At 48.0% G+C, this 24,139-nt stretch overlaps 1 protein-coding gene across 4 annotated transcripts in view; it reads left to right on the plus strand.

The window, feature by feature from the left end:
- Nucleotides 1–24,139, plus strand: part of UBA7 (ubiquitin like modifier activating enzyme 7) — a 55,580-nt gene that overhangs the window by 28,515 nt on the left and 2,926 nt on the right. For 3 of the 4 annotated variants that reach the window (XM_060271574.1, XM_060271572.1, XM_060271575.1), the window contains 10 exons: nt 606–670; nt 2,047–2,227; nt 3,580–3,654; nt 4,549–4,738; nt 5,129–5,238; nt 8,524–8,610; nt 8,797–8,988; nt 18,451–18,552; nt 19,180–19,280; nt 21,662–22,506. In XM_060271574.1, coding sequence (XP_060127557.1) covers nt 606–670; nt 2,047–2,227; nt 3,580–3,654; nt 4,549–4,738; nt 5,129–5,238; nt 8,524–8,610; nt 8,797–8,988; nt 18,451–18,552; nt 19,180–19,280; nt 21,662–21,818 — 1,260 coding nt within the window. In that variant the 3' untranslated portion in view covers nt 21,819–22,506. Of the gene's footprint in view, nt 1–605; nt 671–2,046; nt 2,228–3,579; nt 3,655–4,548; nt 4,739–5,128; nt 5,239–8,523; nt 8,611–8,796; nt 8,989–18,450; nt 18,553–19,179; nt 19,281–21,661; nt 22,858–24,139 lie in introns of those variants that run through there. The other variant, XM_060271573.1, reaches the window with a different exon arrangement.

Below are 24,139 nucleotides of genomic sequence, written 5' to 3' on the forward strand. Positions count from 1 at the left end.
GGTGTTGAATTCCAACCTATATCTTTAAAGCACATTTGAAGCATATTTCCGCCCCTGAGAATTATGGATGCTGTGGTTTTTTTAAGGGTTGATGAGAATTGTAACTCTGTGAGGGGTAAGCTACAGCAGTGTTTCTCAACCAGTGTGCCTCCAGATGTTTTGGGACTACAACTCCCATCATTCCTGACCACTGGTCTTGCTAGCTAGGGATGATGGGAGTTGTAGTCCCAAAACATCTGGAGGCACACTGGTTGAGAAACACTGAGCTACAGTGCCCAGAATTATTTGAGGGAAAGAATGCACTTTAAGTGTGCTTTAATGTTAAGTGTGTAAGGTGTAAAAGGGAAAGGACCCCTGGACAGTTAAGTCCAGTCAAAGGTGCCTCCTATGGGGTTGTGGGGCTCATCTTACTTTCAGGCTGAAGGAGAGTGTGTATACTGCCTTAGAACCAAGGAACAACTGGAAGGAAGAGGTGCTCTGAGGCTGCAGTCCAGTGCTCATTTGCCTGAGAGCAAGCCTGAAAAAATGTCCCTAGCCCCTGTTCTAAGGGACCCCAAGTAACTGCTGACAAAAAACTCCCCTGTGCCCATCTTTTTCTCTTGCAGTGGGCCCGAGATCAGTTTGAGGGTCTTTTCAAGGCAAAAGCAGAAAACGTCAACACATTCCTGAAGTGAGTATGGGGAGCGATCTTGACTGAGGTGATGTGGTAGATAAATGGCAAGAAGGAAAGCTTAAAGTGGGATGTGGAGGGACTAGAGTGGATTTTGATAAGGAGTCTTCAGGGTGAGGTAGAGGGAAGTTTACCACACATTCATATTTACCTCTGAGCTGTAGTAGGAGCTGTTGCATCTGGGGTGGAAGGTGGAACTGCCTAGTGGCAGGACCCACTCAGAGCTCCATGTGCTTAAAATTGCTAGTTATACATTCAGTGCAAAAAAAGGGGGCTCTGCAGCCGCCTAGAAGACATATTGATCATTATCCAAGTCCCATGATGACCATAGGTGGTGTAATGGTTAAAGTATCAGACTTGAACGGGGGAAATCCTAGCTACCCTATGAAATTCACTGGGTGACTATAGTGGGCCAGTCCCTGCCTCTCAGCCTAATCTGTTGGTGGTAATGGAATAACCCCCATTCACGCTGCTCCTTGGGGGATGATTGGGATGATGCATGAGACAAACATGCTCAGAATCGTTTCCCTCCCTCTGCCCCCTGCTCTTGCCTTTTAACTTACTTGATGTCAAAAGGCACTTGGCCACTTCATTCCCATCCTGATTGCTTGTGTTGGGAATCCACAAGGGTGAGGTTCCTGGGCTGGAATTCTGATACCTCTTGAAGCAGGACCTTCATTGCCCCAAGACTCTAGAGCCAACCTGCAGTTGGGATTCAGTTGTGTCTCTATATCCTGATGGACCCACTCCACACCCCAGGAGAAATGCAAAGCCAATTTGTGGTGGTTAGCTTTTGGAGGATAGGCTGATAATACAGATCTCACTCGACTTAGGGATGTGCCATTATAACAAAGCTGTCTAGGATGTGGATTGTTAGGCAAGGTGCTGTGCTCAGATCCTGCTTATAGACTACAACTCCCATCATCCCTAGCTAGCAAGACCAGTGGTCAGGAATGATGGGAGTTGTAGTCCCAAAACATCTGGAGGCACACTGGTTGAGAAACACTGCCATAGGCATCTGGTTGGCAAGTATGAGAAGAAGATGCTAGACTAGATGGGGCTTTGGTCTGATCCAGCAGGGCTCTTCTTATGTCTTAAAACTATTCTGCATTGCTTTATTGGTTTCTCCGAAAATAAACCATATCCCGAAAATAAGGCATCCCCTGAAAATAAGCCACCATGTGTTTTTTTTTTAGGAAAAATAAATATAAGACGGTGCCTTATTTTTGGAGAAACATGGTAGCTGCCCCGGGCATTTGGAGAGGCATCATAGATATTTCTAAGCATGGAATTGATAGCAAACTACCTACTAGGAAGAATTAACAGCAGAGTTATCTCCAAATTCTGCCACAAACAAGGTATGTTGTTGTCCACAGGGATCCCAGCTTCCTAGAGTCCCAAGAAATGGAGGCTGTCAAGATGCTGGAGTTAGTGCGCATCAGCTTTCAGGAGAAGCCGTGCAACTGGAGAGACTGCGTGGTCTGGGCTCGGAGACTTTGGGAGCGCCTTTTCTCCCATGACATCCAGCAGCTGCTGCATAACTTCCCACCTGAGCATGTATGGGCCCTACCTCTTTCCCCGGCCATTTCCTGGCTCCCAGTGTGGTGCTTTTCTAAGCTCTCCTTTGCCTTTCTCTGTTACAATCACTCAGCACTGGCTCTGAGAGTTGGAACCCAGGTGTCTGGAACCAAATGCAGCAGACTTCTGTTGGCAGCTGCTTAATGTGAGATATATTAAGACCAAGTGGTGGTCTTTGCAAAGCCCATCTTTCAGTGAAGCAGGCACTTCGTTGGTGTTTTCTTCCAGCTACTTGTAACGTTAAACCTCCTGTGGGAGTTGCCTACTCACCCTTAGCCTTAACACCAGTAGTTCTCACTCTGGGCTCTTTCTAGGTGGACCCACACCACCATTTATATGACCTGGTTCACAAACAGCATCTCCAATGGCTTTAATTGCACCAAGAACCAGTTGCTTATAGCTTTTGGCCCCACAGCAAGGCACAGGATGGTCACAGCAGGGCTGGCCCAAGAAGTTTTGCTGCTTGAGGAACACACATACACACACACACACACACACACACTCCATGACCGGAAGATGACTAGACTGCACTTGAACAAGCCAATGGGGTAGGGTCCTCCACTGCACCTGAGGAGAGCAGGATTGGTATGTGACAGGCCTGTGGTACTCAAAGCTTTGATCTCCAATCACGGCTCAGGAGGAACGTCTGGGGCCCAGACACAGTTACTCACTTTGCCTAATGGTAGGGTTGGCTGTGGGTGGGAGGCAAACTGCACGGTCAGTTCCTGAAACAGCAACCAAGAGGCCAAAGGCAGGCAATCTGGGCCAGGAAAGCCTGACGGTCAGGCTGGACAAAGCAGTCTGTGTAACATCTCAAGCAACAAGTTGTTAAACCTTGGGCAGTTATTATATAAAGTCACCGGGGGCCTTCTTAATGATGTTGCCATGGGTTCTAGAGTATACATCCTCTGGGCACTGAGTCAGTTGCGCCCCTCCCTTCATTATAAATCAGGCTCCTTCCTTTGGCCCTGGCACACAACACAGGCTGGAGTTTGACCTCCTTGCAATCCCAGTGACTGGACAGCACTAGTCACAAATGATTGGCTGAAATCATTTTGTGGTTGGTGGTTATGTTTTGTCCCAGGTGTCTTGGTGGAGATAAATTATATGTTTTTGGCATATGAGTGAGCTTGGCTCCTAGCGAGGGAACCTAGTACTCATGTCTGAACTCTGGAAAATCAACAACATGCTAATTTACATATTTTTTTTCTTGGCCCTTTGGCCCTCTTCCAGCCCTTGCTTGGCCTGTAGAGTTTCCTTCCTTGAACTTCTTCTCCTCCTGCCCCCTCTGATGCTGTTTCCTGACTGATCCCAGCTGTCTTTGTCCCCAGGAGACAAGCTCTGGACTTCCTTTCTGGTCAGGGCCCAAGCGATGCCCACAGCCGCTGAAATTTGGCAGCCATCATGTGAGTGGGGAGCTCAGCTTGAGAAGTGGGGGGAACTCAGGATGCAATGGAGATTGCACCCTCAGTGAGGAACATCTAGGGACATTTACTCAGCTAGGTTTAGCACTTCCTAGTCTTATGGTCAAAGAAAGGGACGAATGTAACTTTTCAGGAAAAAAAGAAAAGAAAAGGCAATAAATGGAAATTAGTGCCTTTTTTATTCTTGCTGTCTAGAGCAGGTGGAAACCCCTTATCTGTTTTTCACCTTATTTATTGTGTAAAATAGCACCAACATGTACCATGACACCCTAATTGATGAGCAAGAGGTTGGCCCTGTTTTTCTCATTTGCTTGATCTGCTTAGTTTAAAAAGGTGAACTGACCATGAACTGAGCCCATCTTATACCTCTGTAGAAGTGTGGGTTGCAAATGACCCAAGATCCAGCACATTTGGCATGTAAGATTCCCGAAATCATTGTTCCCACCAATTTGGGCTTGTATTCAATGTTGAATAGATACACGTCTACTGTGAGATTTCTGCTTCCTTTCTTCTGCTTGCACACTCCCAAAATCTGCTCTGGAAGCTCCTTCAACCCTTTGGAACAGATTTTGGTGGTGGCTGTAGCAGGGAGGAGAGGAAGGGGAAGTTCTGTTGTGCAAGCGGAAGTCTGTTTGAGTAGAGTGGAAGAGCAGGGCTGGATATAGCCCCTGGGTCTGAATCTGGCAGCAGGCTTCCATGAGTTGGGATGCTGTTTTGACTGTGTAGGAGGGAAGAGGATGCTTAGCTGAGGTGGGAAGGGGTCTACATTTCTGGAAGAGCAGCCAGTAGAGCCAGTCACTGGTTGTCGGGAGAAGGAAACAGTCCATAGTAGGGAAGGGGGCTGCTGTCTCTGATGCACCTTCTGTGTTTTTCTAGACCACCCACAAGACCTTCATTTTGGCTGCCAGTCACCTCTTTGCCAATACCCACAAACTTCGTGTGAGTGAGGATGATTCTGTCACTTCCCAAGTCCTCTTTGGCTTGCATCTGCCGCCTTTCCAGCCACTTCAGGGAGTGCATATCCCTCTCACTGACCAAGAGATGCAGAATCCACAAGACTCTGTTGGTAAGAAGTTTTCTAAAGGGCAGGTATCCCAACTGTTCCAACCAGGCCCTAGCAGGGAACCTGTGACCTTCCAGATGTTGTTGGACTCCAACTCCCATCAGCCCCAGCCAGCCTGGCCAGTGTGGTCAAGTATGATGGGAACTGTAGTACAGCAACATCTGGAGGGCTGCAGGTTTCCCATCCTTCCTTAGAGCAGTCTGCCAACCGTGCCAGATCTGTGAATGGAGTGCCAGGAAATGCAGTGGGATCTCTAAGGGTGAGATGAGACTTGGGCTTCCCACACAGTAGACCCAAGCCAGAAGTGAATAACGTGCTTCTCCCTGCACTGCTTACATCTCAGGCCACTGCTGGGCTGTGTCCCCGCCTACCATCCCTAATTGTGTCTTTCAGATGAGACCAAGATGGGAGAGCTGAGGCAGGAACTGGCAGCACTAAGGCAAGAGCTGGAAGAGCAAAATTCCCTCATGTCTAATGCTATGGAGCCCATTTGCTTTGAGAAGGTAAAAAACGCTCCTGCGTGTTTCCATCTCACTTTGCATTTCCCTCTGAGCTCCAGGTTTCCAAAGGCGGAAGAGCATGATCCTTCTCGGAGGAGAGAGGGTGTGGTGTGTGACTCTGCTGTTCCAGCCATGACTTCCCCTCCTGCAGCTCTGCTTATGCCTCTTAATCCTCGATGGGTTAATTTCGGTTAAGATCAACAGTGCTTTCTTGGGATGACTCACAAATTTTCCCAGTGCCCCAGTATCTGTAAAGGGCAGGCACAGGCAAGATATTTTACGTTCAGGGTTCAGATGCCCAAATAAAAAATTACTATCTGATTTCATCATGTGCCAAAAGTTTGAGTATAGAGGCTTAGAGACTGAGCTACAAATCAGGATGCCTCTTTCTGAATGTCATCACTGGCATGAACTCACTGATACTTAACAAGCCACAGTCTCTGGGTCAGCCTTCTAACTGTAAAATAAGAGTCAGAATACTGGCCTACCTTGCAGGATACATATATGGATTACTACAAAAAGCAATGATGAATAGATAGTAGGGTTGCCATACATCTGGAATTTCCATGACACAGCCAGAATACCACAGTAGGAAGCAGTGTCTAGGCAGAAATTGCTGAAATGTCTGGGGAAAACCAGACAAATGGCAACCGTTCAGGTTTTGTTTAATTAATTTTTTAAAAATTAATTTTTTGAAATATGACAGCCCTAATAGACAGATACTTTTAAGAAGTATTCTGAACGAATAAACTACCGTATGTTTAAAATGTGAATGCCCTATATAACCAATGTTGTTGCAATTTTGCCAAAAAGAGCTCAACAACCTTTGTGTGTGTGGATTTCCACTTTTTGAAATATGGCAACCCTAAGTAATAATGGCACAGGAAATCATGGTTTGTCATTACGTCTGAACCAGGCTAATTTGTTACAATCCAGACCACTTGTTCTGTAGAGTGGAAGCCCCTATTGGACATTGAATGAGGAGCTTCTTTCTGCAGGCAAAGCATGTGTTCTGCCATCCCCTATCTTTTAGTTCTGTATTGTAGCAGAGAGACTGTTTTATTCAGCTAAAATGACACTAGTAGCTGAATTGTGGGGGATTTTTTTGTTAATGTGTTCAGTAGAATTGGGAGCGGGCCCACTTCTACTCCACAGCTGCTGTTACAGAAGTTTCTTCATACAGTGAGCATTTGTCTGCACAACTGCGGATGTAATGTGGGGAGCTTGTGGGGATTATATCCCAATATATCATCAGCTGCCAGGATTGGGGCCCAGATTTCAGTTAAGGTAGGATATTTTCCATATATTGGAGGATAAGTTGAAAGCTGCTGTCAAACAGCCCTAATAAAAAAAATCTGGTTTGTATGGAATGTTTTGTTGCTTTGACCTTTTAAGGGTTTTTGGGGGGTGGGGGAGGTTTGTGCCTGAAGTTTAAAGTTGTATTTTGTGTAGATTGATATTTAGGATTGACATATGCACGGCCTGCCACAGGTTTCTTGAATGTATGAATTTCATTTCTGTCTTTACTGGTCCAGCTGAACTAAGTCCCCAAGTCCCACTGATTCCAATGGGAAGGGTTTGAGTGGATATTTAAAACTCCTAATCTTTGGACTGTGCCGTGTGTGTGTGTGTGTGTGTGTGTGTGTGTGTGTGTGTGTGTGGTTGTTGCCATCATGTTTACTACTGAAAAATAATCCTTCACCACTGTCTTGCCTGTGTTGAAACGTTCCTTCTCAACACCCCATGTGACTTGCAACTGTCACATCTGTGTCAGTATAGATACTTAGGCCTAGATTAGTAGGAGTACATTCTGAGGTACTGTACACTCAAAGCAGTTAGGTTGTACTTTTTTCTCCGGATAGAGACTGGTCTGGACAAAAACACATCAAAATGCAGTATTTCATAAGAAACAATAGGATAGTTACAGATTGTGGCTAATACTGTATGTACAGCACTTCCCAAACCAGTGGTGAGAGCACACTGGATGTAAACGGAGGTGGAGGGTGGGTGTTGGCACAGCCAAAGATGTCCCTGAATTTGACGTTGCTGTAAGCTGCAGTTCTTGTGTCCAGCTTTTGGAGGTGCCAGAGTGCCAGGAATGGGCTGAGATGAGCCTGGGGTCAGTATCCCTCCCGCAATCTGTGTACTACCTAGCCTACTACTTATTTTCAGAGAAACAGGGTACTCTCTTAGGCTGTGTACACACTTCTGTTCACTCCACATCCAGCACACTCCCACCACTCTTTTGGGAAGCAGTGTACACACAACATAAGCATCTATGCTACATCTATCTTGTAATTTCTTGTGAACTGCTGTGTTTTGATGCGTTTCCTCCACAGCCAGCTTCAATCCTAAGTGAGAAAAAGGACAACCTAGACATGTTTTAAAATGCTAATGCGTACACAGCCTTATACCCAGCCCTGTTTGTGGTTTGCAGCGCATGACCCACCCTCCTACAGGCTGTGTTCTTTTCTGAGTGCAAAACAAATGAGCCAAGAAGGATCAGAAGAGTCTGTTCCTTGAGTACAAAATGGCAGTGGTTATCAAGCCAGGCAGTGGAGTCCTTCAGCCAGGAACTGTGTGTTTTTGTCACTTTCATATTATTTCTATAAACAAGGCTTTCTCCAATCATCGTACTTAAGGACTAGGAAGCTGCCTCATCAGATTACAGTATTTGTTTTGCTGGCCCAGTGCTGCTTGCCGAAACTGGTAGAAGCTCTCCAGTGTCTCACCTGCAATCTGATTTTAGCAGCAGATGTCAGGGGCCTTCTGTCTGCTAAGGATGGCCTCTGCCCTGTCGTGTGGTCTCCCTCACACACTGGGGGAAGCTTATGTTGTACCATCGCTGCTCAGATGGTTACTTAGTCCGATTCTGTGCCTGTGCACGTGCTGCAAATTTGTGTATAGTTGCTTGTGATTAGCACATTTTATTCTGCTCCTACTATTCACAGGAAAATGCAAGGAGCTTTGCAGGGAACTGAAGCTCTACCTCCTAGACTCTAGGGGCCTTTGGCTCTTCAGACATTGTTGGATTCCAATTCCAGGTCGCAATGAGAGCTGTGGTCTAGCAACATCAGAGAACCAGATTCCCCACCCAATCTCTTCTATGGTTAAATAAAATCACACCGTACACACAAACCTGGCTGTAACCTCTGTTTGTAGACCTTTGTAGACCTTGCACTCCCTTTGTTCTCATCCTCATCCCACTAAGATCCCTTCTCTTTTTTCTCTCTGTCCTTGCCACCCTTCTCTGGCCTCGATTGATTCTGCAATTTTTTGGGCCCTCAGGGGAATGACATTCACTTGAACTTCATCATGACAGCAGCCAATCTGCGAGCTGAGAACTATGGCATCCCTCCAGCTGATAAGCTCCAGGTGAGGAAAGGAGGCGGGACTTTGGGAGTCATTTTCTCCAGCTGCCTGCCAGCTTCAGGAAATAAAGTGGGGCGGGACATACTCATGTGTCTGTCTCTGGCCTAGCAGCATCCCTCCCTCCAGTAACCTCTGGTACCCTTCCCCATTCACCGTCTTCATGCTGAAGGCCCAGTTTGATTTCCACAGGCAATGAGGATCGTGGGGAGGATCGTGCCTGCCATTGCCACAACCACAACAGCTGTAGCTGGTCTGGTGTGCTTGGAGCTTTACAAGCTGGTGTGGCGACATGAGCGCCTGAGCTCCTATCGCAACAGCTTCCTGCAGCTCTCGGAGCCCCTGCTCAATCGCTTCCAGCCTCTGTCTCAACCAATATACAAGGTGAGGCCTGGGCTCTGGGCTCAACTTGCTTTGAAGGTAGAAAGAAGCTCAGGAGGGCCTGCTTTTCCTAGCAGACTGGCAGGGAGGGCAGGAGAGAGAGAGACTATGTGCATTTAGATGGGCTGCTGTTCTTTACACTCAGAGCTAACTCTGCTGAGGCTGTAGATCAGAGGCAGGGGACTTTTTCAACTCAGGGGCCATGTTCTGTTCTGGACAATCACCTGGGGGCCACATGCCAGAGGTGGGTGGAACCAGAGGCAAAAGGAGGAGGAGCAACAGATGTACATTTTCACTTTGTACAGTCTACACCAGGCATCCCCAAACTGCGGCCCTCCAGATCTTTTGGCCTACAACTCCCATGATCCCTTGTTAAGAGGACCAGTGGTCAGGGATGATGGGAACTGTAGTCCAAAACATCTGGAGAGCCGAAGTTTGGGAATGCCTGGTCTACACACACCTCTTTATCCTCTATCCAGGCAAGTAAAAGGCATTATTGGAGTTCAAGGACACATCCTAGCTAAGCAAGATTGCTTGAGGAGAGTGTGAGGCAGGGTTGGTGAAGGACATGCCATGGGAAGAGGGCCGTGGCTGGCAAGGGACAGACTTCCCAAGTCTCTAGAAGAGAGAACACGGAGTGCTGCAGTGTGGAGAGTAAGTCATTCATGAACAAGAACCTGCCTTCCCCAAGGCTAGTGCAGTATCCCATATAGCTGGATTAGAGGCTCTGTACCTAGGAGCATTTATGTGTGGGCACAGGAATTGATCCAGACAGGTATCTTCTTAATTCCCCAGCTCCCCCTCCTCCTCTTAAAAATCCAAACGAAACAGCAATGGCTTGCTCTTGTCCTGTGCTGCAGAGTGTACCTAAGAGCAACTTTGGATGTTTCAGGACAGATGTACAGCACCTCATGCCTTTAGTTCTTACGCTGCTGCTGTGATGCCCAAAGCCAAACAGGTATAGAAAGATTTGCATGTCCAGCCTGTGAACCTCTCCTGACCAAGTCCCCCTTACAGCAGCAGTGGGACAACCACTGTAGCCCTTGAGCACCATGGCGATGGTGGTGCTGTGATACTTTCAGGCCTGACTGCCGTCTGTTCCCAGAGTGCCCAGCCATACCTTATCCCTGGAAGTGGACCACGCAGTCAGAACTTATGCAAGCTGGAGCTGGTGCTAGAATGGTTGCCCTGTAGGGAGGTGAGCTCTCCCAGACTGTGCTGAGGGGGAGACTTCCTACTCCATCTCTCCTGTCTGGGTGCTGGGTACTGAGCAGCTTGCCAGGAGCCAATGTGTGGGGGAGGGCGGCTGTTCCCACTCAGCTGCTGACCCTGCCTTTCCTGAGCCCCTTCTGGCAGGCAGAAGGCGAAGGAGATCTAGTTTCAGAAGCCGGTGCCTGGCATGTGTATCAGGCTAGCAAGCAGTGTGGAAGGAGAGGCACAGACAAGGCTGCCTGTGAGCTGTCAGACACAGGAAATGGTCTTTAACCTGCAGCTGACACACACAGCTGGTGCCAAGCTGGATCTCTGGCTTTTCTTGCCCTGGCCTAACTCAACACCCCTTTCCTTTAGCCTCAGCCCCAGATGCTGGTTCTTGACCTTTCCGCACAGGCATCTATGCATCCACTGGGTGTTCTGAACCGCTTTGACTGAGAGGTGTTTCTTGGAGGTATAGCCAGCAGGCCCAGTGAATGCAGAATGGGCCCTCATGCAAGGCAGTGAACATTTGTTCCCCTTGTGCCTTGCAGGCATGCAGTAGATGCTTGGTGGACATCTTGAGAGCAGCATAAGGCGATAGAATTCCCCCAGCCATACTACCTTCAGCCGATAGACAAGTTGTTGTGTGTGAATAATTATGGTAGGTTTGGCATTACTGTCAAAGATGTAGTGGTGAGCTGGACAAGGGAAAACAAACAGATCTTGAATCCTGGCAAGACCCTGGTTCACATGTCCAAGAAATTGGTGAGTTTCCCAGGATGGAATTGCACTTCCTCTGAAGGAGGAAGCGTGCAGTCTGGAGTGGCAGCTGCAGATGCTCTTAGACCTGGATAACATGGCCACAGTAGTCTAGGCACTGGTAACTTCAAGATTGGCTTGCTTCAATGCACTCTTTGTGGGGCTTCCCCTATACTTGGCCCATAAAGTGCAGTTGTCAATGCTGCAATATGATTGCTGCCAACGTATTGTAAAGTAAAGGTAAAGGGGCCCCTGACCATTCAGGCCCAGTCATGTCCGACTCTGGGATTGCGGCACTCATCTCGCTTTATAGGCCGAGGGAGCTGGCGTTTGTCCGCAGACAGCTTCCGGGTCATGTGGCCAGCATGACAAAGCTGCTTCTGGTGAACCAGAGCAGCGCACGGAAACGCCGTTTACCTTCCCGTCAGAGCGGTCCCTATTTATCTACTTGCACTTTGATGTGCTTTCGAACTGCTAGGTGGGCAGGAGCTGGGACCGAGCAACGGGAGCTCACCCCATTGCAGGGATTCGAAACACCGACCTTCTGATCAGCAAGCCCTAGGTTCTGTGGTTTAACCCACAGCCCCATTATACCTCTTCCTAAAGATCTTCATTTGCCGCCAATTTGCTACTGAGCCAAGGTCATGGTTTTACTAGTAGTATATAAAGCTCTTAACAGCTTCGGACCGATTTATTTGAGACATCCTTGCCCCATATGTACCTACTTGGCAGCTTCTATCAACGGAACATGCACTTTTACAAGTGCCATTTAATACGTGTTCGGCTTCTGTGAAGTTTTGGAACTCCCTAGCATTTAACTTGTCAGGCGCCTTCATTGTACTTTTAGACTCTTGCTAAAAAAAAATTTTCCAGCAAGCCTATTTTGACATATAATTAAGTTATGCCTAATCTTTTTTTAATTCTGATCTTATCTCCATATTATTGATAATTATTTTACTGTTTAAATATGCATCACTTAGATTCTTTTATTAAGTGGTTTATAAAATTTCACACACACACACACACACACACACACACACACACACACATATATATATGTAGACTGCAGATTAACTAGCCAAGGAAACAGAGAGCAGACATACATGCTGACAATTAGGAAGTGCAATTCATGTTCATCTGTTCACATTTGTAATACCTTACAGTTCTTTGGATGCAATTCACTGGCTTCAGTTTCCATGTAATGTTAAGTCAAACCGTGGCTTAGTGTAAATGGGGTAGGCTCCTAGATATTGCAGCTGCTTTGTTACTGCTGCTGCTATGCTGATGTGAGCGGCTTAGGGTTTAATCTAAACCTGGATTCATGGTTTTTTATCTCCTCCAGACAAACCATGGCTTGTTAAGCCAAGGACAAACCTTGGTTACAGGTCATGCTTTATCTGGAGCTCGACGAAACATGAGCCCGGGTTTTGACAGTACGCTAAGTCGTGGTTTAGCAGTAGCAGTAGCAGGATCAGACGAGAAGTAGAGGTCACAATCTCATCTATAGGAGAACATAATTTGTGCTGAGCTATTTTGTGCTGACTATATCACTGGATACTACTACTGTCATTGGTTAGCCTTCTCCAGGAAAGGACGTAGCAAGACATAAGTGGATGTTTGTGGATGTGTATCCTGACCTTCCTATAATGAGCTCAGGGTTGCATTTGCAAGATTCCTGGGCAGCCTCCCATCCACTCCCCAGACCTACTTAGCTCAGAGTTGGAATTACATTGGGTGATGCCCTAAGGCCTCACTTACTCTATAGGGTTGCCTTACCAGCAGTGCCATTAACTGTCCTACACGATGGCTTCTAGCTAGCTGCCTCTTCATACGGCATTCTGCCATTCATTGTATAGATGTGGATGCATATGTGTGTACATGTGCATGCATGAGCCTGCACACATGTATGCATAACACACACGAGTACACAGACGTAGACTTTGGAGGTGCTTCCCCCCCCTTTTTTTGTGGCAGCCCCAAGACTTCACATTCCTCCCAATTTGTTGGGGCTAGGGCCAGCCTTGGCTTACTTGCACAAAAAAACCCTCCCTTTTCTGGAGAGAGAAGCCAGAGCTTGGGTTTGGGGGGGGGGATTGTGGAATCGGTGAGGAGGGCGGGAGAGCAAGAAGCTAAATTAAGAGCGTCTGTTTGAATAGAAGCCTTTTTGTCTTGAGTTTATGGAGTGCGAGGCTGGGGCTTCCTGCTACACAGGAAGCGCAGATTGGAACCAGATTGGTGGGACCGGAGCGGGGTGGAGGGGCGGGCAGGAAAGACGGGGGTGGGGGAAGGCCGGCTCTTCTATCGCCACTGATTTCCACGGCTTGGGCTCTCGGCGCCTCTGTTCCTCTCGCCCCTGCCCCCTCCATCGCTCCCAGTTCAGATCACGCTGCGCGGCCCGAGGGCTTGCTGAGCGCGCGCGCGCAGGCTCCAAACGTCATCCGATTCTTTTTTTTAAAGGACGTCTCAGATTTCTTAACAGTCCTGCTCCGCAGAAGGGTCCCTATATAAGCAGGAACTTCAAAGCTTCCCTTGTGACGCGGGGGTGGGAAATGAATTTTTGTGTGTGAGAGAGTTTTTGAATCTTGGACCAGCTGTGCAGTGTGTGAGCGCTCTCTCTCCCAACCCCCGAAAGTCTTTAAGAGGCTGCAGCGAAGTGGCACCGTGCCCAGATAGCCCATGTCAGCCCTCTGGGAATGGAGGGCATTCTGGTGGTGCTATAGATAGAACCGCTGTCGGGAAAAAAACGGGAAGGAAAAAGAAACCAGAGCAGCGGTGGTTGGGTTTGCAGTCGTAGGACCACTTGGGGCAAATGACTGTTTGCTTCCACTTTCAGGAGTGAGTTTGCCCCCTTGCGCCCCCCCCTTTGAAGTGAAATCATGAATCCACTCCTGAAAGCAGTGGATCTGAAATTGCTTCCCCTCGGAGCTGGGTGGGTGGAGAACCAGGAGGGGAGGGGAGGGGAGCCAATGGAGTGAATAGAGCACAGCATCAGGAAGAAGGGAGCAGCTCCCGATGAGGTACGGGGCTGATTTGCCAAAGGGAATCGAGAGCGGTGCCGGGTCCGTCCAGGAACGTGTGGAACTGATTAAGCAGCATATGGGAGTCATTACTTAGCAAGGGCTGGCGACTGGGGGAAGGGAGCTCTTACCCTGGCGCCAAAGGATTCACGCCTAACCCCCCTCCCCCGAATAAGATTCATTGGACCTTTGCTTCTTAGTGCCTGAACCCGATTTTTTTTTTTTTTGGCGGGTGGATGTGAGAATACAGTAATAAGTTTGCGGGACACTGTAAGGCAGGCAGCATGAGCAAAGGGAAAAAATCAGGCAAAGGGAGGTTTTCTTTGCATCTGGACATCTAGCTAGCTGGGGGATGCATTGCTTTGAACAGAACCGGACTCCTGTTGCCGCAGTCTCTGCAGGCTGGTCCTTTCCAGCATGAAGCTGGCTGGGTTGGGGGCGGGGAGAGACACCCAGAATATCTTCGGTTCTGCTTTGCTGTGGAAGCAGCATTAAGGTGCTGGAAGGTGAAGAGCTGAGCAAGAGGTGCTAATGAGTCCCCTGTCAGTGTGAAAGGCCAAGCCCAGCCATATGGTTCTTTTGGAAGGATGGGAATCTGCCCTCTGGGTTGGCAACAACCTAGAAGAGCAAATGGGATGGACCATATGGTCCCAAATGGCCAAGATTTTTTTTGCGGGGAGGCAGCTTTCACTTCCAACTCTAGCCTTCCTCCTCCCATGCATGTTCTTCCAAAAAAAAGAGGCATGGTCAGGAGCGAGACTTTGCATGTTTCAAATCAAAGCATATCCCCTCTCGTTTACAGGGATTTGGCTTTTGCATGCACGCTCTTATTAATGCTTTTAGAAAAAGTGTCCACTCATTTGGAATAATCTCTCCAAGCCAGTGTACATAATAAGATAATTATCAATCAAACACAGATTGCAACCAGCAAAACATTTTTAAAAGAAGTATTCATAACTGAATGATGTGTTTGGATAGTCTTGCTGAAATAAAAAGTTTTCAGCTGGTGTCTAAAACAATAGAGGAAGGGCAACTTGCAGGGCACCAATGCATAGCTGCTACCACACTACAGCTGAGCTTGCTGCACCAGCCAGCTGAAAACATGAGTTCCTCCTTCCTGCTTCTGTTCTGTTCCTTTTTGTAATTTGCTTTCCGTTCTTCAGAATACCAGCAGTACTTCCCAGGGCTTGCAGGAAGCATGGGTGAGTACTGTATGGTGCTCCTGTTTTCCATTGTTCTGCATCCACCCCTCCTTTCCATGAAATATATAAAACCTCAGTGTAAATTTGAAATAAGCTGGGAGAGAAGGTTTGGCCCTCCAGCTGAGTTGACTAGAAACAGCATCTCAACAGAGCAAAGGGCAAGACCCCAGATCCCAAGCAAAGGGGGCTGTGATCAGACCTTCCCTCTGAAAGCATGGACTGGGTGTGGGATCGACCATGCTGGCCTTGCTAGCCTGTCCAGACCTGCTTGCATTCAGCAGAAGAACTGAAAGGGCTTCTTGCAAACAGCTGTTTGGCTCCTCTATTTGATCAGGGGTCTTGCTCCCATGCGAGAACATGTGTACATGCAGCTGTACACATACGGAAACCCCTTTCAGACATGAAATCATAGAGTTGTAGAGTTGGAAGGGACATCAAGGGTATTCTAGTCCAACCCCTTGCAATGCAGGAATCTCAGCCTGCTGGGCCTGTGGAGGGGGCCCCACAAAGTGCAATCCCTTGCCCCATTCATCCCACAGTCTTCATGTGGACAGAGCATCTGAAAAGGGGTTAGTAGTATGCTTTGGGGTGGAGACTAGTGCAAGAGGACATGACTGTACAGCCTACCCAAGTACAGAGTCCCAGATGAGGATCTCTGCAAGAGAGAAAAGTTCCCTCCTACAATCCATGGCTTTGCTGCTGCGACTGGAGTTGGTGAGACCTAGTGGTGTGGAGGCCTGTGCCCTGAAGCTAGCATGAAAGAACAGTAGCCCTGTACTTCTCTGGCTGGCAGAGGAGCTCTGTCTCCATCCTGTTGAGAAGCAGGCAGAACAGAAGGCAGTGCTCCGGGGCACAGGCCCCATCTGCACTATTCATTTAAAGCAGTATAATACCACTTTTAACCATCATGCCGCCCCCCCAAAGAATCATGGGAGCTGAAGTTTGTTAAGTGTTCTGAGAGTTGTTAAGAGAGCCCTGTCCCCCTCATACAGCTACAATTTCCAGAGCAGATTAACAAACAATCCCTCTTTCTGGGGAACTTGGGGAAATGTAGCTCTGTGAGGAAGAACACAGGTCTCCTAAGACTCTCAGCATCTGTAACAAAACACAGCTCCCAGGATTCCCTGGGGGAAGCTATGGCTCTTTAAAGTGGTATGACACTGCTTTAAATGTATAGGGCAGATGGGGGCACAGTGTTGTGCGCAGGAACAGAGGGAACTGTTGCTTCGCTTTTATAGGCTTGTGAGAGTGCTGGGCAGGGGTCTGGTGGTACGTCTGGCAGCTGCTTCTGTCCCCAGATTTAGGGTGGTATATATGCCCATGTGTCTCTATATATATTTCTATCATTTTTGACAACAAGACAGATTTGCTTTGGAGACCTATGTGAATGCTACAGTCCAGGCCAGCCTTTCTCCTCCCCTGCTGGCCAGTGAGTTAGTCCAGGACAGTATCCCTTTGTGCGACAGTCTGACCCCACTAAGTTCTCTCTGGTCAGGGCACTTCCTGCTATGAACCACTAACTAGCCCCAAAGGGCTCCTTGTGAAAAGGACTGGCTGCTTCTTGTCCTCCTCTCTCTCTCTCTCTCTCTCTCTCTCTCTCTCTCTCTCTCTCTCTCTCTCTCTCTCTCTCTCCTCCTCCTCCTCCTCCTCCTCCTCCTCCTCCTCCTTGCCCAGGGCCAAAACAGGCAGGCAGGGTCAACAGTGCAGGGGGCTCAGAGGTTCCACAACATCCTGGGCCTTGTTCTGAAGAAAAGGACAATTGTGCATAGGCAAGGCGCCATCTCAATGTGTCTTTGTACAACAGAGAGCCACAGATCATGAATGGACAGAAGGCAGCCTTAAAGACTCCCCTCAGTTAGGCCTGTTGACAGTTGGCACATTCAGAGCCGTCATGACTGACAAGAATCATTTCATCCAGATCTGACTTCCTATACGCAGTGCAGGAGGAATGACTTCCTTCAGTTCATAGGGAAGCTGCCTCATGGTGGCCGCTGGCAGCCTACACTTACAGACAGCAGTTCTCTGAGATCTTGAACATGGGAACTTCTGTGCACAAAATAGATGATGTGCTACTGAACCACATCCCTTGCCTTTCGTATTAGATGCCACATCTGTTGCGATGGACTCCACTTAAAACATATTTTTGAGGAGAGGGCTGGTCTTTGTTTGGAGCCTGTGAGGGTTGTGCTGCTTTGCTTCTTAGAATTCTACTCTGTCCTTCCTCCAAGAAGTTTAAGCCTTGCAACAGGCATATGAGGCGGGTTAAGTTGAAAGAAGAGTGAACTCTATGGCTGATTTGAATCTGGGTTTCCCGTATCCAAATCCAGTGCTCTCCATGCTTTGGAGAACCCACCCACTCCCTTCCTTGGCATTGGGTGTTGCAATTGTTAGTTGCCTTTGCTGTTTGAAATGCCGCGTCAGATCAGAATTTGTCTGGTTTTATCTTTTATTTTTATTGGAGGTTATTATGTTCCTCCTGGCTAGATTAAAGCACCGCCCTTTTGGCACTTAAAAACTTCTCCTCTGTGCAGGTGTGCTACAATCAGTTCACCTCTTAACCTTCTTTCTGATAAGGTGAATAGAATGAGCTGCTACAATCCTTTGCTGCGAAGGTTTCCTTTGCTACAAACAGCTCTGCTTTTTTAATTTTTGAATCGTAAATGAACTGTGGAGCCTGAATTAGACATGGTGCTTGTGATCTAGCAGTTGTGTCTTCCACGTTAAGGGTATTAAGGCTTAAGTTTAATAAAAAGATATTAGCAAGTCTAGTCATTCAAATCACTTTGTACTAACCCGTCTGTGGCCATTGGTAGTTACCAATATGGTCCTTTAGGCTATATTCCTATGCAAACTTGCTTGGATGTAAGCCCAACACACAAAGGTTTTAGCTGCATGACATTTTAAAATAGGTGATCTAAAAAGGTTGCCATATGTCCAGTATTTTCCGGACATACCCGGAATGCTGCAGTTGGAAGCTCAACAACTTTTGTAGCCAGATTTTTACTTTTTGAAATATGGGGACCCTAGATCTAAGGCCTGACCCACTTGGCTCTACAGGAAATGGCTCCTTCATAGGTTACCTGGTTCATGCTGCAAGCATGTTGCGACATGGTACCTGCTGGGTTGGGTGATGCATTTAATTTTAGAACTGACCTTCTTTGGGTATCTGCTCTATTCTCACGCAACTGGTGAAGTGGACTTCAGACCACCAAGGTTTATGCATGGTAATAAGCATGTTCGTCTTATTATTAGTCTTGCCACGACACTCTTCACTGATTTTGCTTTAATCTCAGTATCGCCAGAAAGCATGGAGCTGCTGGGACAGAATTGAGGTGCCAGGTGTCGATGCCGAGGGAAAGGAGATCACCTTGAGAGACCTCTGCAAACACCTCCAGGTGAAGAGGATGACCAAGTAAAACGTTTCATAGGCAGGTTCCATCAGGAACCCAGATAGCATATGCTGGGATGGCCTATGCGACTTCTGCATGCTCCCTGCTACCATCACGACCCTCCTCATTACTATGCATGCCAGAGTTGCAGCAGTGGGTCTTCTCCTCTGCGGTATCCTGAGGTCCATGAGAGGCCAGTGGGCACAGCACTTTGAATGGGCATGTTGCACCTTCCAGCATTACAAATACAAAGGTATCCCTTACCAAGGTACCTTCATTCACTCCAATGTATATCAATGGGAGGCACCCGTTCTGTCCCAAAGACCCCATTGCCTTGATGGACCCATAATCCATTTCAGTTTGCTCCCTGCTCCTACTTTGCTCTTTTTTCTGGTTGGCCTGATTGTCCACCCCATCCTCAACTGGTTCCCAAGACACCACTCCCATGTCATCCTTTTGAAATTAATGGACCTAACTTAACCATGTTCATTCATTTCAGTGGGTCTATTTTGAGAATAACTTAGCTGAACGCCACCCTCTCGCAACTTGTACTTAACCTGGTGCTCCTGGAGCTCTTTCAGTAGAGACTTCTGATTGTCTCTGTGTGGTGCTGAGTCCTGCCTGCTTTCACAGATGGAGCATTGCTTGGTGCTGCAGATGCTACTATATGGAAAAGCTCTTCTCTACGCTGGCTTCTCGGAAGAAAAGGCGAAAGAGCAGCAGCTATCCAGCAGGTAGGAGAATCCAAAGGAACAGAGTTTGGTGGTCACAAAGGAACATAAGAAGAGCCTGGCTGCTGGATTAAGCCAGTGACCCACCTCGTCCAACATCCTGTTCTCACAGTGGCCAACCGCATGCCTGGGGGAAACCCACAAGGAGGACCTAAGCAAAAGAGCACTTTCCCCCCCTGAACTTTCCAGCAACTGGCATATAGAGCATAGCTGTCAAGTTTTCCCTTTTCTCACGAGGAAGCCTATTCAGCATAAGGGCATTTCCCTTAAAAGAAAGGAGAACTTGACAGCTATGATATAGAGGCATGCTGCCTTTGGCAGTGGTGGTACAATATTGGGAATGTACTGTATCTGCTGATAGCCTTGTGCTCCATTAATTTGTCTAATCCAGGCTTCCTCAACTTCGGCCCTCCAGATGTTTTGAGACTACAGTTTCCATCATCCCTGACCACTGGTCCCGCTAGCTAGGGATCATGGGAGTTGTAGGCCAAAAACATCTGGAGGGCCAAGGTTGAGGAAGCCTGGTCTAATCCTCTTTAAAGTCATCCAACTCGGTGGTCATCCCTGCCTGCCGTGGAAGCGACTTCCATAATTTAACTTGTTCTGTGTGAAGAAGTACTTTCTTTTGTCCGTCTTGAATCTTCATTTTTTAAAAACAACAGCAACAACAAGCCTTAACATTTGCCCAAGTATATGTGTCCGAGAAGCCCCACAGCTAAAGTGACAGAGGGGACCTGGCCCATAAAAAAAAATAACATTCCCAAAATCTGTCCCCATCTTCACATTCCTTATCTCTCCTGACCCACCTCCTGTTTCCACCTTCTGCTCCTGATTCTCATGAAGCCTGAGGAGGGCCAGTGCCCCAGGTATTCTCAATGCATGGGTCAGGCAGAGAGAACCTTCCAATAGCTGTTTCTGGGGGGGAAGGGAGCTGTTCATGCATACAGGGTTTGTTTTTTGCAGAGTCCACACAACACCTTCAACATCAAAATGCCAGCTTGTATCCCTCCCCTCTGCCCCTAAATCCAGGTGTACCCTTTTCTCAGGAAAATCCAATACATGTGTTAACACATGGGTTTATTAAAAAACGAAACACAACTCTTATCAGTGATCCATTTGCAATATCTGAATATCATTTTTGCAATGTTAACATTGCAGTCAGACTCTCAGTGAGCCCTTCCACATTTCCTCCTGCCTGCAGTGGGGTTGGAAGTGGCATTTGCCCTGTTTTCCTCTCTGCTTGCCCGTTTTCTAGGGGCTGGGAAGCCACCAACCTGGAAGAGGGCAGAGGGACCCTCAGGAGTGTGGGATAGCTAGGCCATAGCTGCCCCCACTACAGGCCTCCTTCGAGAACACCCTGGGTTACTGTATCTGCAGCAGCTGCAAAGCCTCTGCGTCCTGTCCCTTCCATGCTGGGTAAACATCCTGCTGTCAGTGCCTCCTCCGCTGCTTCCTGGGGCAGACCAAGCTCTTCCCACCCCCCAAACGCAGGCTCTCCTGGGCCTCTGCCATCCACATACATCCAGAGGCAACATGAGTCCCTTACTCTACGATCTTTCCAGACTCCTTGGCAGGCTGTCCTGCTCTCTGCCCACTCACTCTCCCGCCTTCTCCAAAAACCCCCCCCCCCATTCCTACACCAAAACAAACTGGGCTGCAGACTTGCTCAGGACGGATAGTTTCACTTTGGCTCCATCTGCCATTTCTTAAGCGGAGAGCAAAAGTGTGCTTGGTTTTCTGGTATGGTGCAGTGCAGGAGGAGGCTGGGGAGATGGCAAAGAAGTGCTAGCATCCCTCCTTCGAGAAGCTGGGTTGATTTTAGCTCCCGCTTCTGAACCACCATTCCGGCTGTATTCAGAGAGGGGAAAAGAACAAGGCCAATGTGGCAGGGAGGCAGGATTGAGCACTGGCAAGCTGCGTGTGCCAGTTTCTGGGTGCTAGACAGCAGGCTCTTGCCTTCCTGTCCTGCTTATGGGGTCCCCAGAGGTCTCAGCTCAACTACTGAGCGAAACAGGATGCTGGAACAGATCAGGCTTCGGTCTGATCTGGTAGGGATCTCTTCTTACATCCTTAAGGCATTTTCTTCTTTGATATATATATATATATATATATATATATATATATATATATATTCCCCCTCCCCACCCGCAAAAGGTATTATGAGTAGCAAACCCTGGGAAATGTTGGCTAGGTTGTTCCTGCTTATGGTTGCAGCTGCTGGATTTGAGAGAGTTTGGGTGTGGCTCTGCAGTTGTTTCAGGACCTGAGCACACCTGGTGAAGGATGTGTGGCAAACACCAGTACTGTAAATGACAGGGGATCGCCTCTGTTACCTGCCCTCTTGCGTCTGCCCTCCTATTCACCCTTTGCTTTCACTTTCTCAGACTGACGGAACTGGTTCGCTGTGCCACCGGAGAGGCTCTGTCCAAGGAGTGCCGGCTCTTGGTGTTGGAAATAGTCTGTGAAGATGAAGAGGACGATAGCATCTTACCACCTGTTCATGTCTGGCTCCGACCGAGGGATCCAACCAATGAGGATTAAAGGGAACTGTGTATATGTGTAATACAATGGAAACCTTTCGACTGGATAACTGCAATGTGCTGGATGGGGGGCTGCGCTTGAGGATGGTCTGGAAGCTGTGGCCGGTGCAAAGTTAATGGGCTTTACCATTCAAATGATGTGTGTGTACCACATTTAATTGATTATGCAGGATGAGGCCTACCTGATCCCCCCCCCAATATTTTATTCAATTTGGCACCCCTGGAATTGGATCCTTAGTGTGGTGGTACCTGCTCTTTGGAATTCCCTCCCCTTGGATGTTAGGCAGAGGCTGCCTCTGATGTCATTTTGCTGCCTACTGAAGACTTTCCTCTTCCAGCAAGGGTTTTAAGCTTGAAGCTTTCCCAGTCTGTTTCTGTGTTGGAATTGTTTTTTCAAATGTTATTGTTGTCTTACCATTTGTTGCCTGGCACCCTGGGCTCCTTTGGGAGGAAGGGCAGGATGCGGATTAATTAATTTAATAAATGTGGGTAATATATGGAATGAGTAATGTGTATACACTGACTGTGATTAACCCAAATTCTATTTAAAGCAGAGATACGCTCCTTGCCTGATGAAGGTGGTGAAGAAGCATCTTCTCCAGGGACTAACCTGTGTCTGCCTGCAGGCCTTGTCTTGCTCTTGGGGTCTGAGCATAGCAGAGGACTAAATAGGAATGAGTTCATTCTCAGTAAGTGCAACCCACAGGCTTCTCCTTTTGAAAGACTCCCGGAATCTAAGCATTTTCTTCCCAGTACAACTATTAAAGGTGTGGCAGCAATGAAGTTGTAACACAGGGCAGGGAACCTCAGGCCCAGGTAGTGGGGGGTGAGCCAAATGTGGTTCCTTGTATAGCCATCAAATGACTCTGTAGGCCTGGGATAAAAGGTAAAGCGACCCCTGACCATTAGATCCAGTCGCGGACGACTCTGGGGTTGTGGCTCTCATCTCGCTTTACTGGCCGAGGGAGCCGGCGTACAGCTTCCGGGTCATGTGGCCAGCATGACTAAGCTGCTTCTGGCGAACCAGAGAAGCACACGGAAACGCCGTTTACCTTCCTGCCGGAGCGGTACCTATTTATCTACTTGCACTTTGACGTGCTTTCAAACTGCTAGGTTGGCAGGAGCTGGGACCGAGCGACGGGGACTCACCCCGTCGCGGGGATTCAAACCACCGGCCTTCTGAACGGCAAGCCCTAGGCTCTGTGGTTTAACCCACAGTGCCACCTGTGTCCCTGGGATACACCTTTCATAATCTCTGCCCTGCACCCTTCTTGAGTGCCTTCTGGCTCGAAAGACAGGGGGAAGTACGGTATGTTTGCCTGTTGGTAGAAAGAACCCTCTGTTTTTTGTGTGGCTGGAATATAGCCACAAAAGTATGAGTCACATCTGTTGCTCCACCCACTTTTTCCATCTGGCCCCACCCATTACTGGCATGTGGCCCTTGGAATGTTGCCTGTGATTGAAGATGGCCCCCAGGCTGAAAAAGCTTCCCTACCCCTGTTATGGGCATTAGCCTGCTTTGTTCCGACAGAGCAGCTGCAGAGTCCATAGAACTGCAGGGGAACGTGATAATTTCGTTTTCTCTGCATGGAGCTAGGAACTATGTAGGGGGAGGGGCACAGCTCAGCAACAGAGCGTGCGCTGCTTCCCAGAGTTCCCTGGGAAGAGAGAGCAACTATTAAACCACTCCAGGAGTCTTAGTTCTGTAAGGGAAAGAAGAGTTTCCTACTGATTCTCAGGATCTTTAACAAACTGCATTTCCCAGAATTCTTTTTTGGGGGAGCAACATCTGTTTAAAGTGGTACAATTTTGCTTTAAACATTTAACGCAGATGGGAGTCTAAGTGCTACACAGAATTTGCATTTAGGTTTGCCACTTATAAGACTGTGCAGCTGTTCTTAACATGTTTGAATATTCCACGCTTTTGGTTTGATTTTAAGGAGCAGAAGAGCGAGGGTCTCACACAAATCTTTCCTCCAGCAGCACTACTGATACCATCAGATAAGGGTAACTGAGCAACTGGAGGCGGCGGCCTTGTTCTTTTCACATCAAATTTCGGTAAAATAGCTCCCTGGTGTTTACATTAAGTTGGGATCATTATGGCCGTGTGCCCTCAGACGGATTGCATCTCCTGTTTACAGTAAACCTTGAGCAACACATTAGAGTAATGAGTCAGGCTTGCTACCAGTAGTGAAATGAAGCTCCTTTGATTTTAACAGTGACCCTACATCTACAGAAGCTGCTTTTGTAGCCGAGCCGGGGCAGTGTATCATCCTGCTCTTTCATCTTCTTTTCCGAGCTCTCCTGCAGATTGGACATTGC

This window comes from Zootoca vivipara, chromosome 2, assembly GCF_963506605.1.
Source record: "Zootoca vivipara chromosome 2, rZooViv1.1, whole genome shotgun sequence".
In the NCBI taxonomy this organism is placed as follows: domain Eukaryota; kingdom Metazoa; phylum Chordata; class Lepidosauria; order Squamata; family Lacertidae; genus Zootoca; species Zootoca vivipara.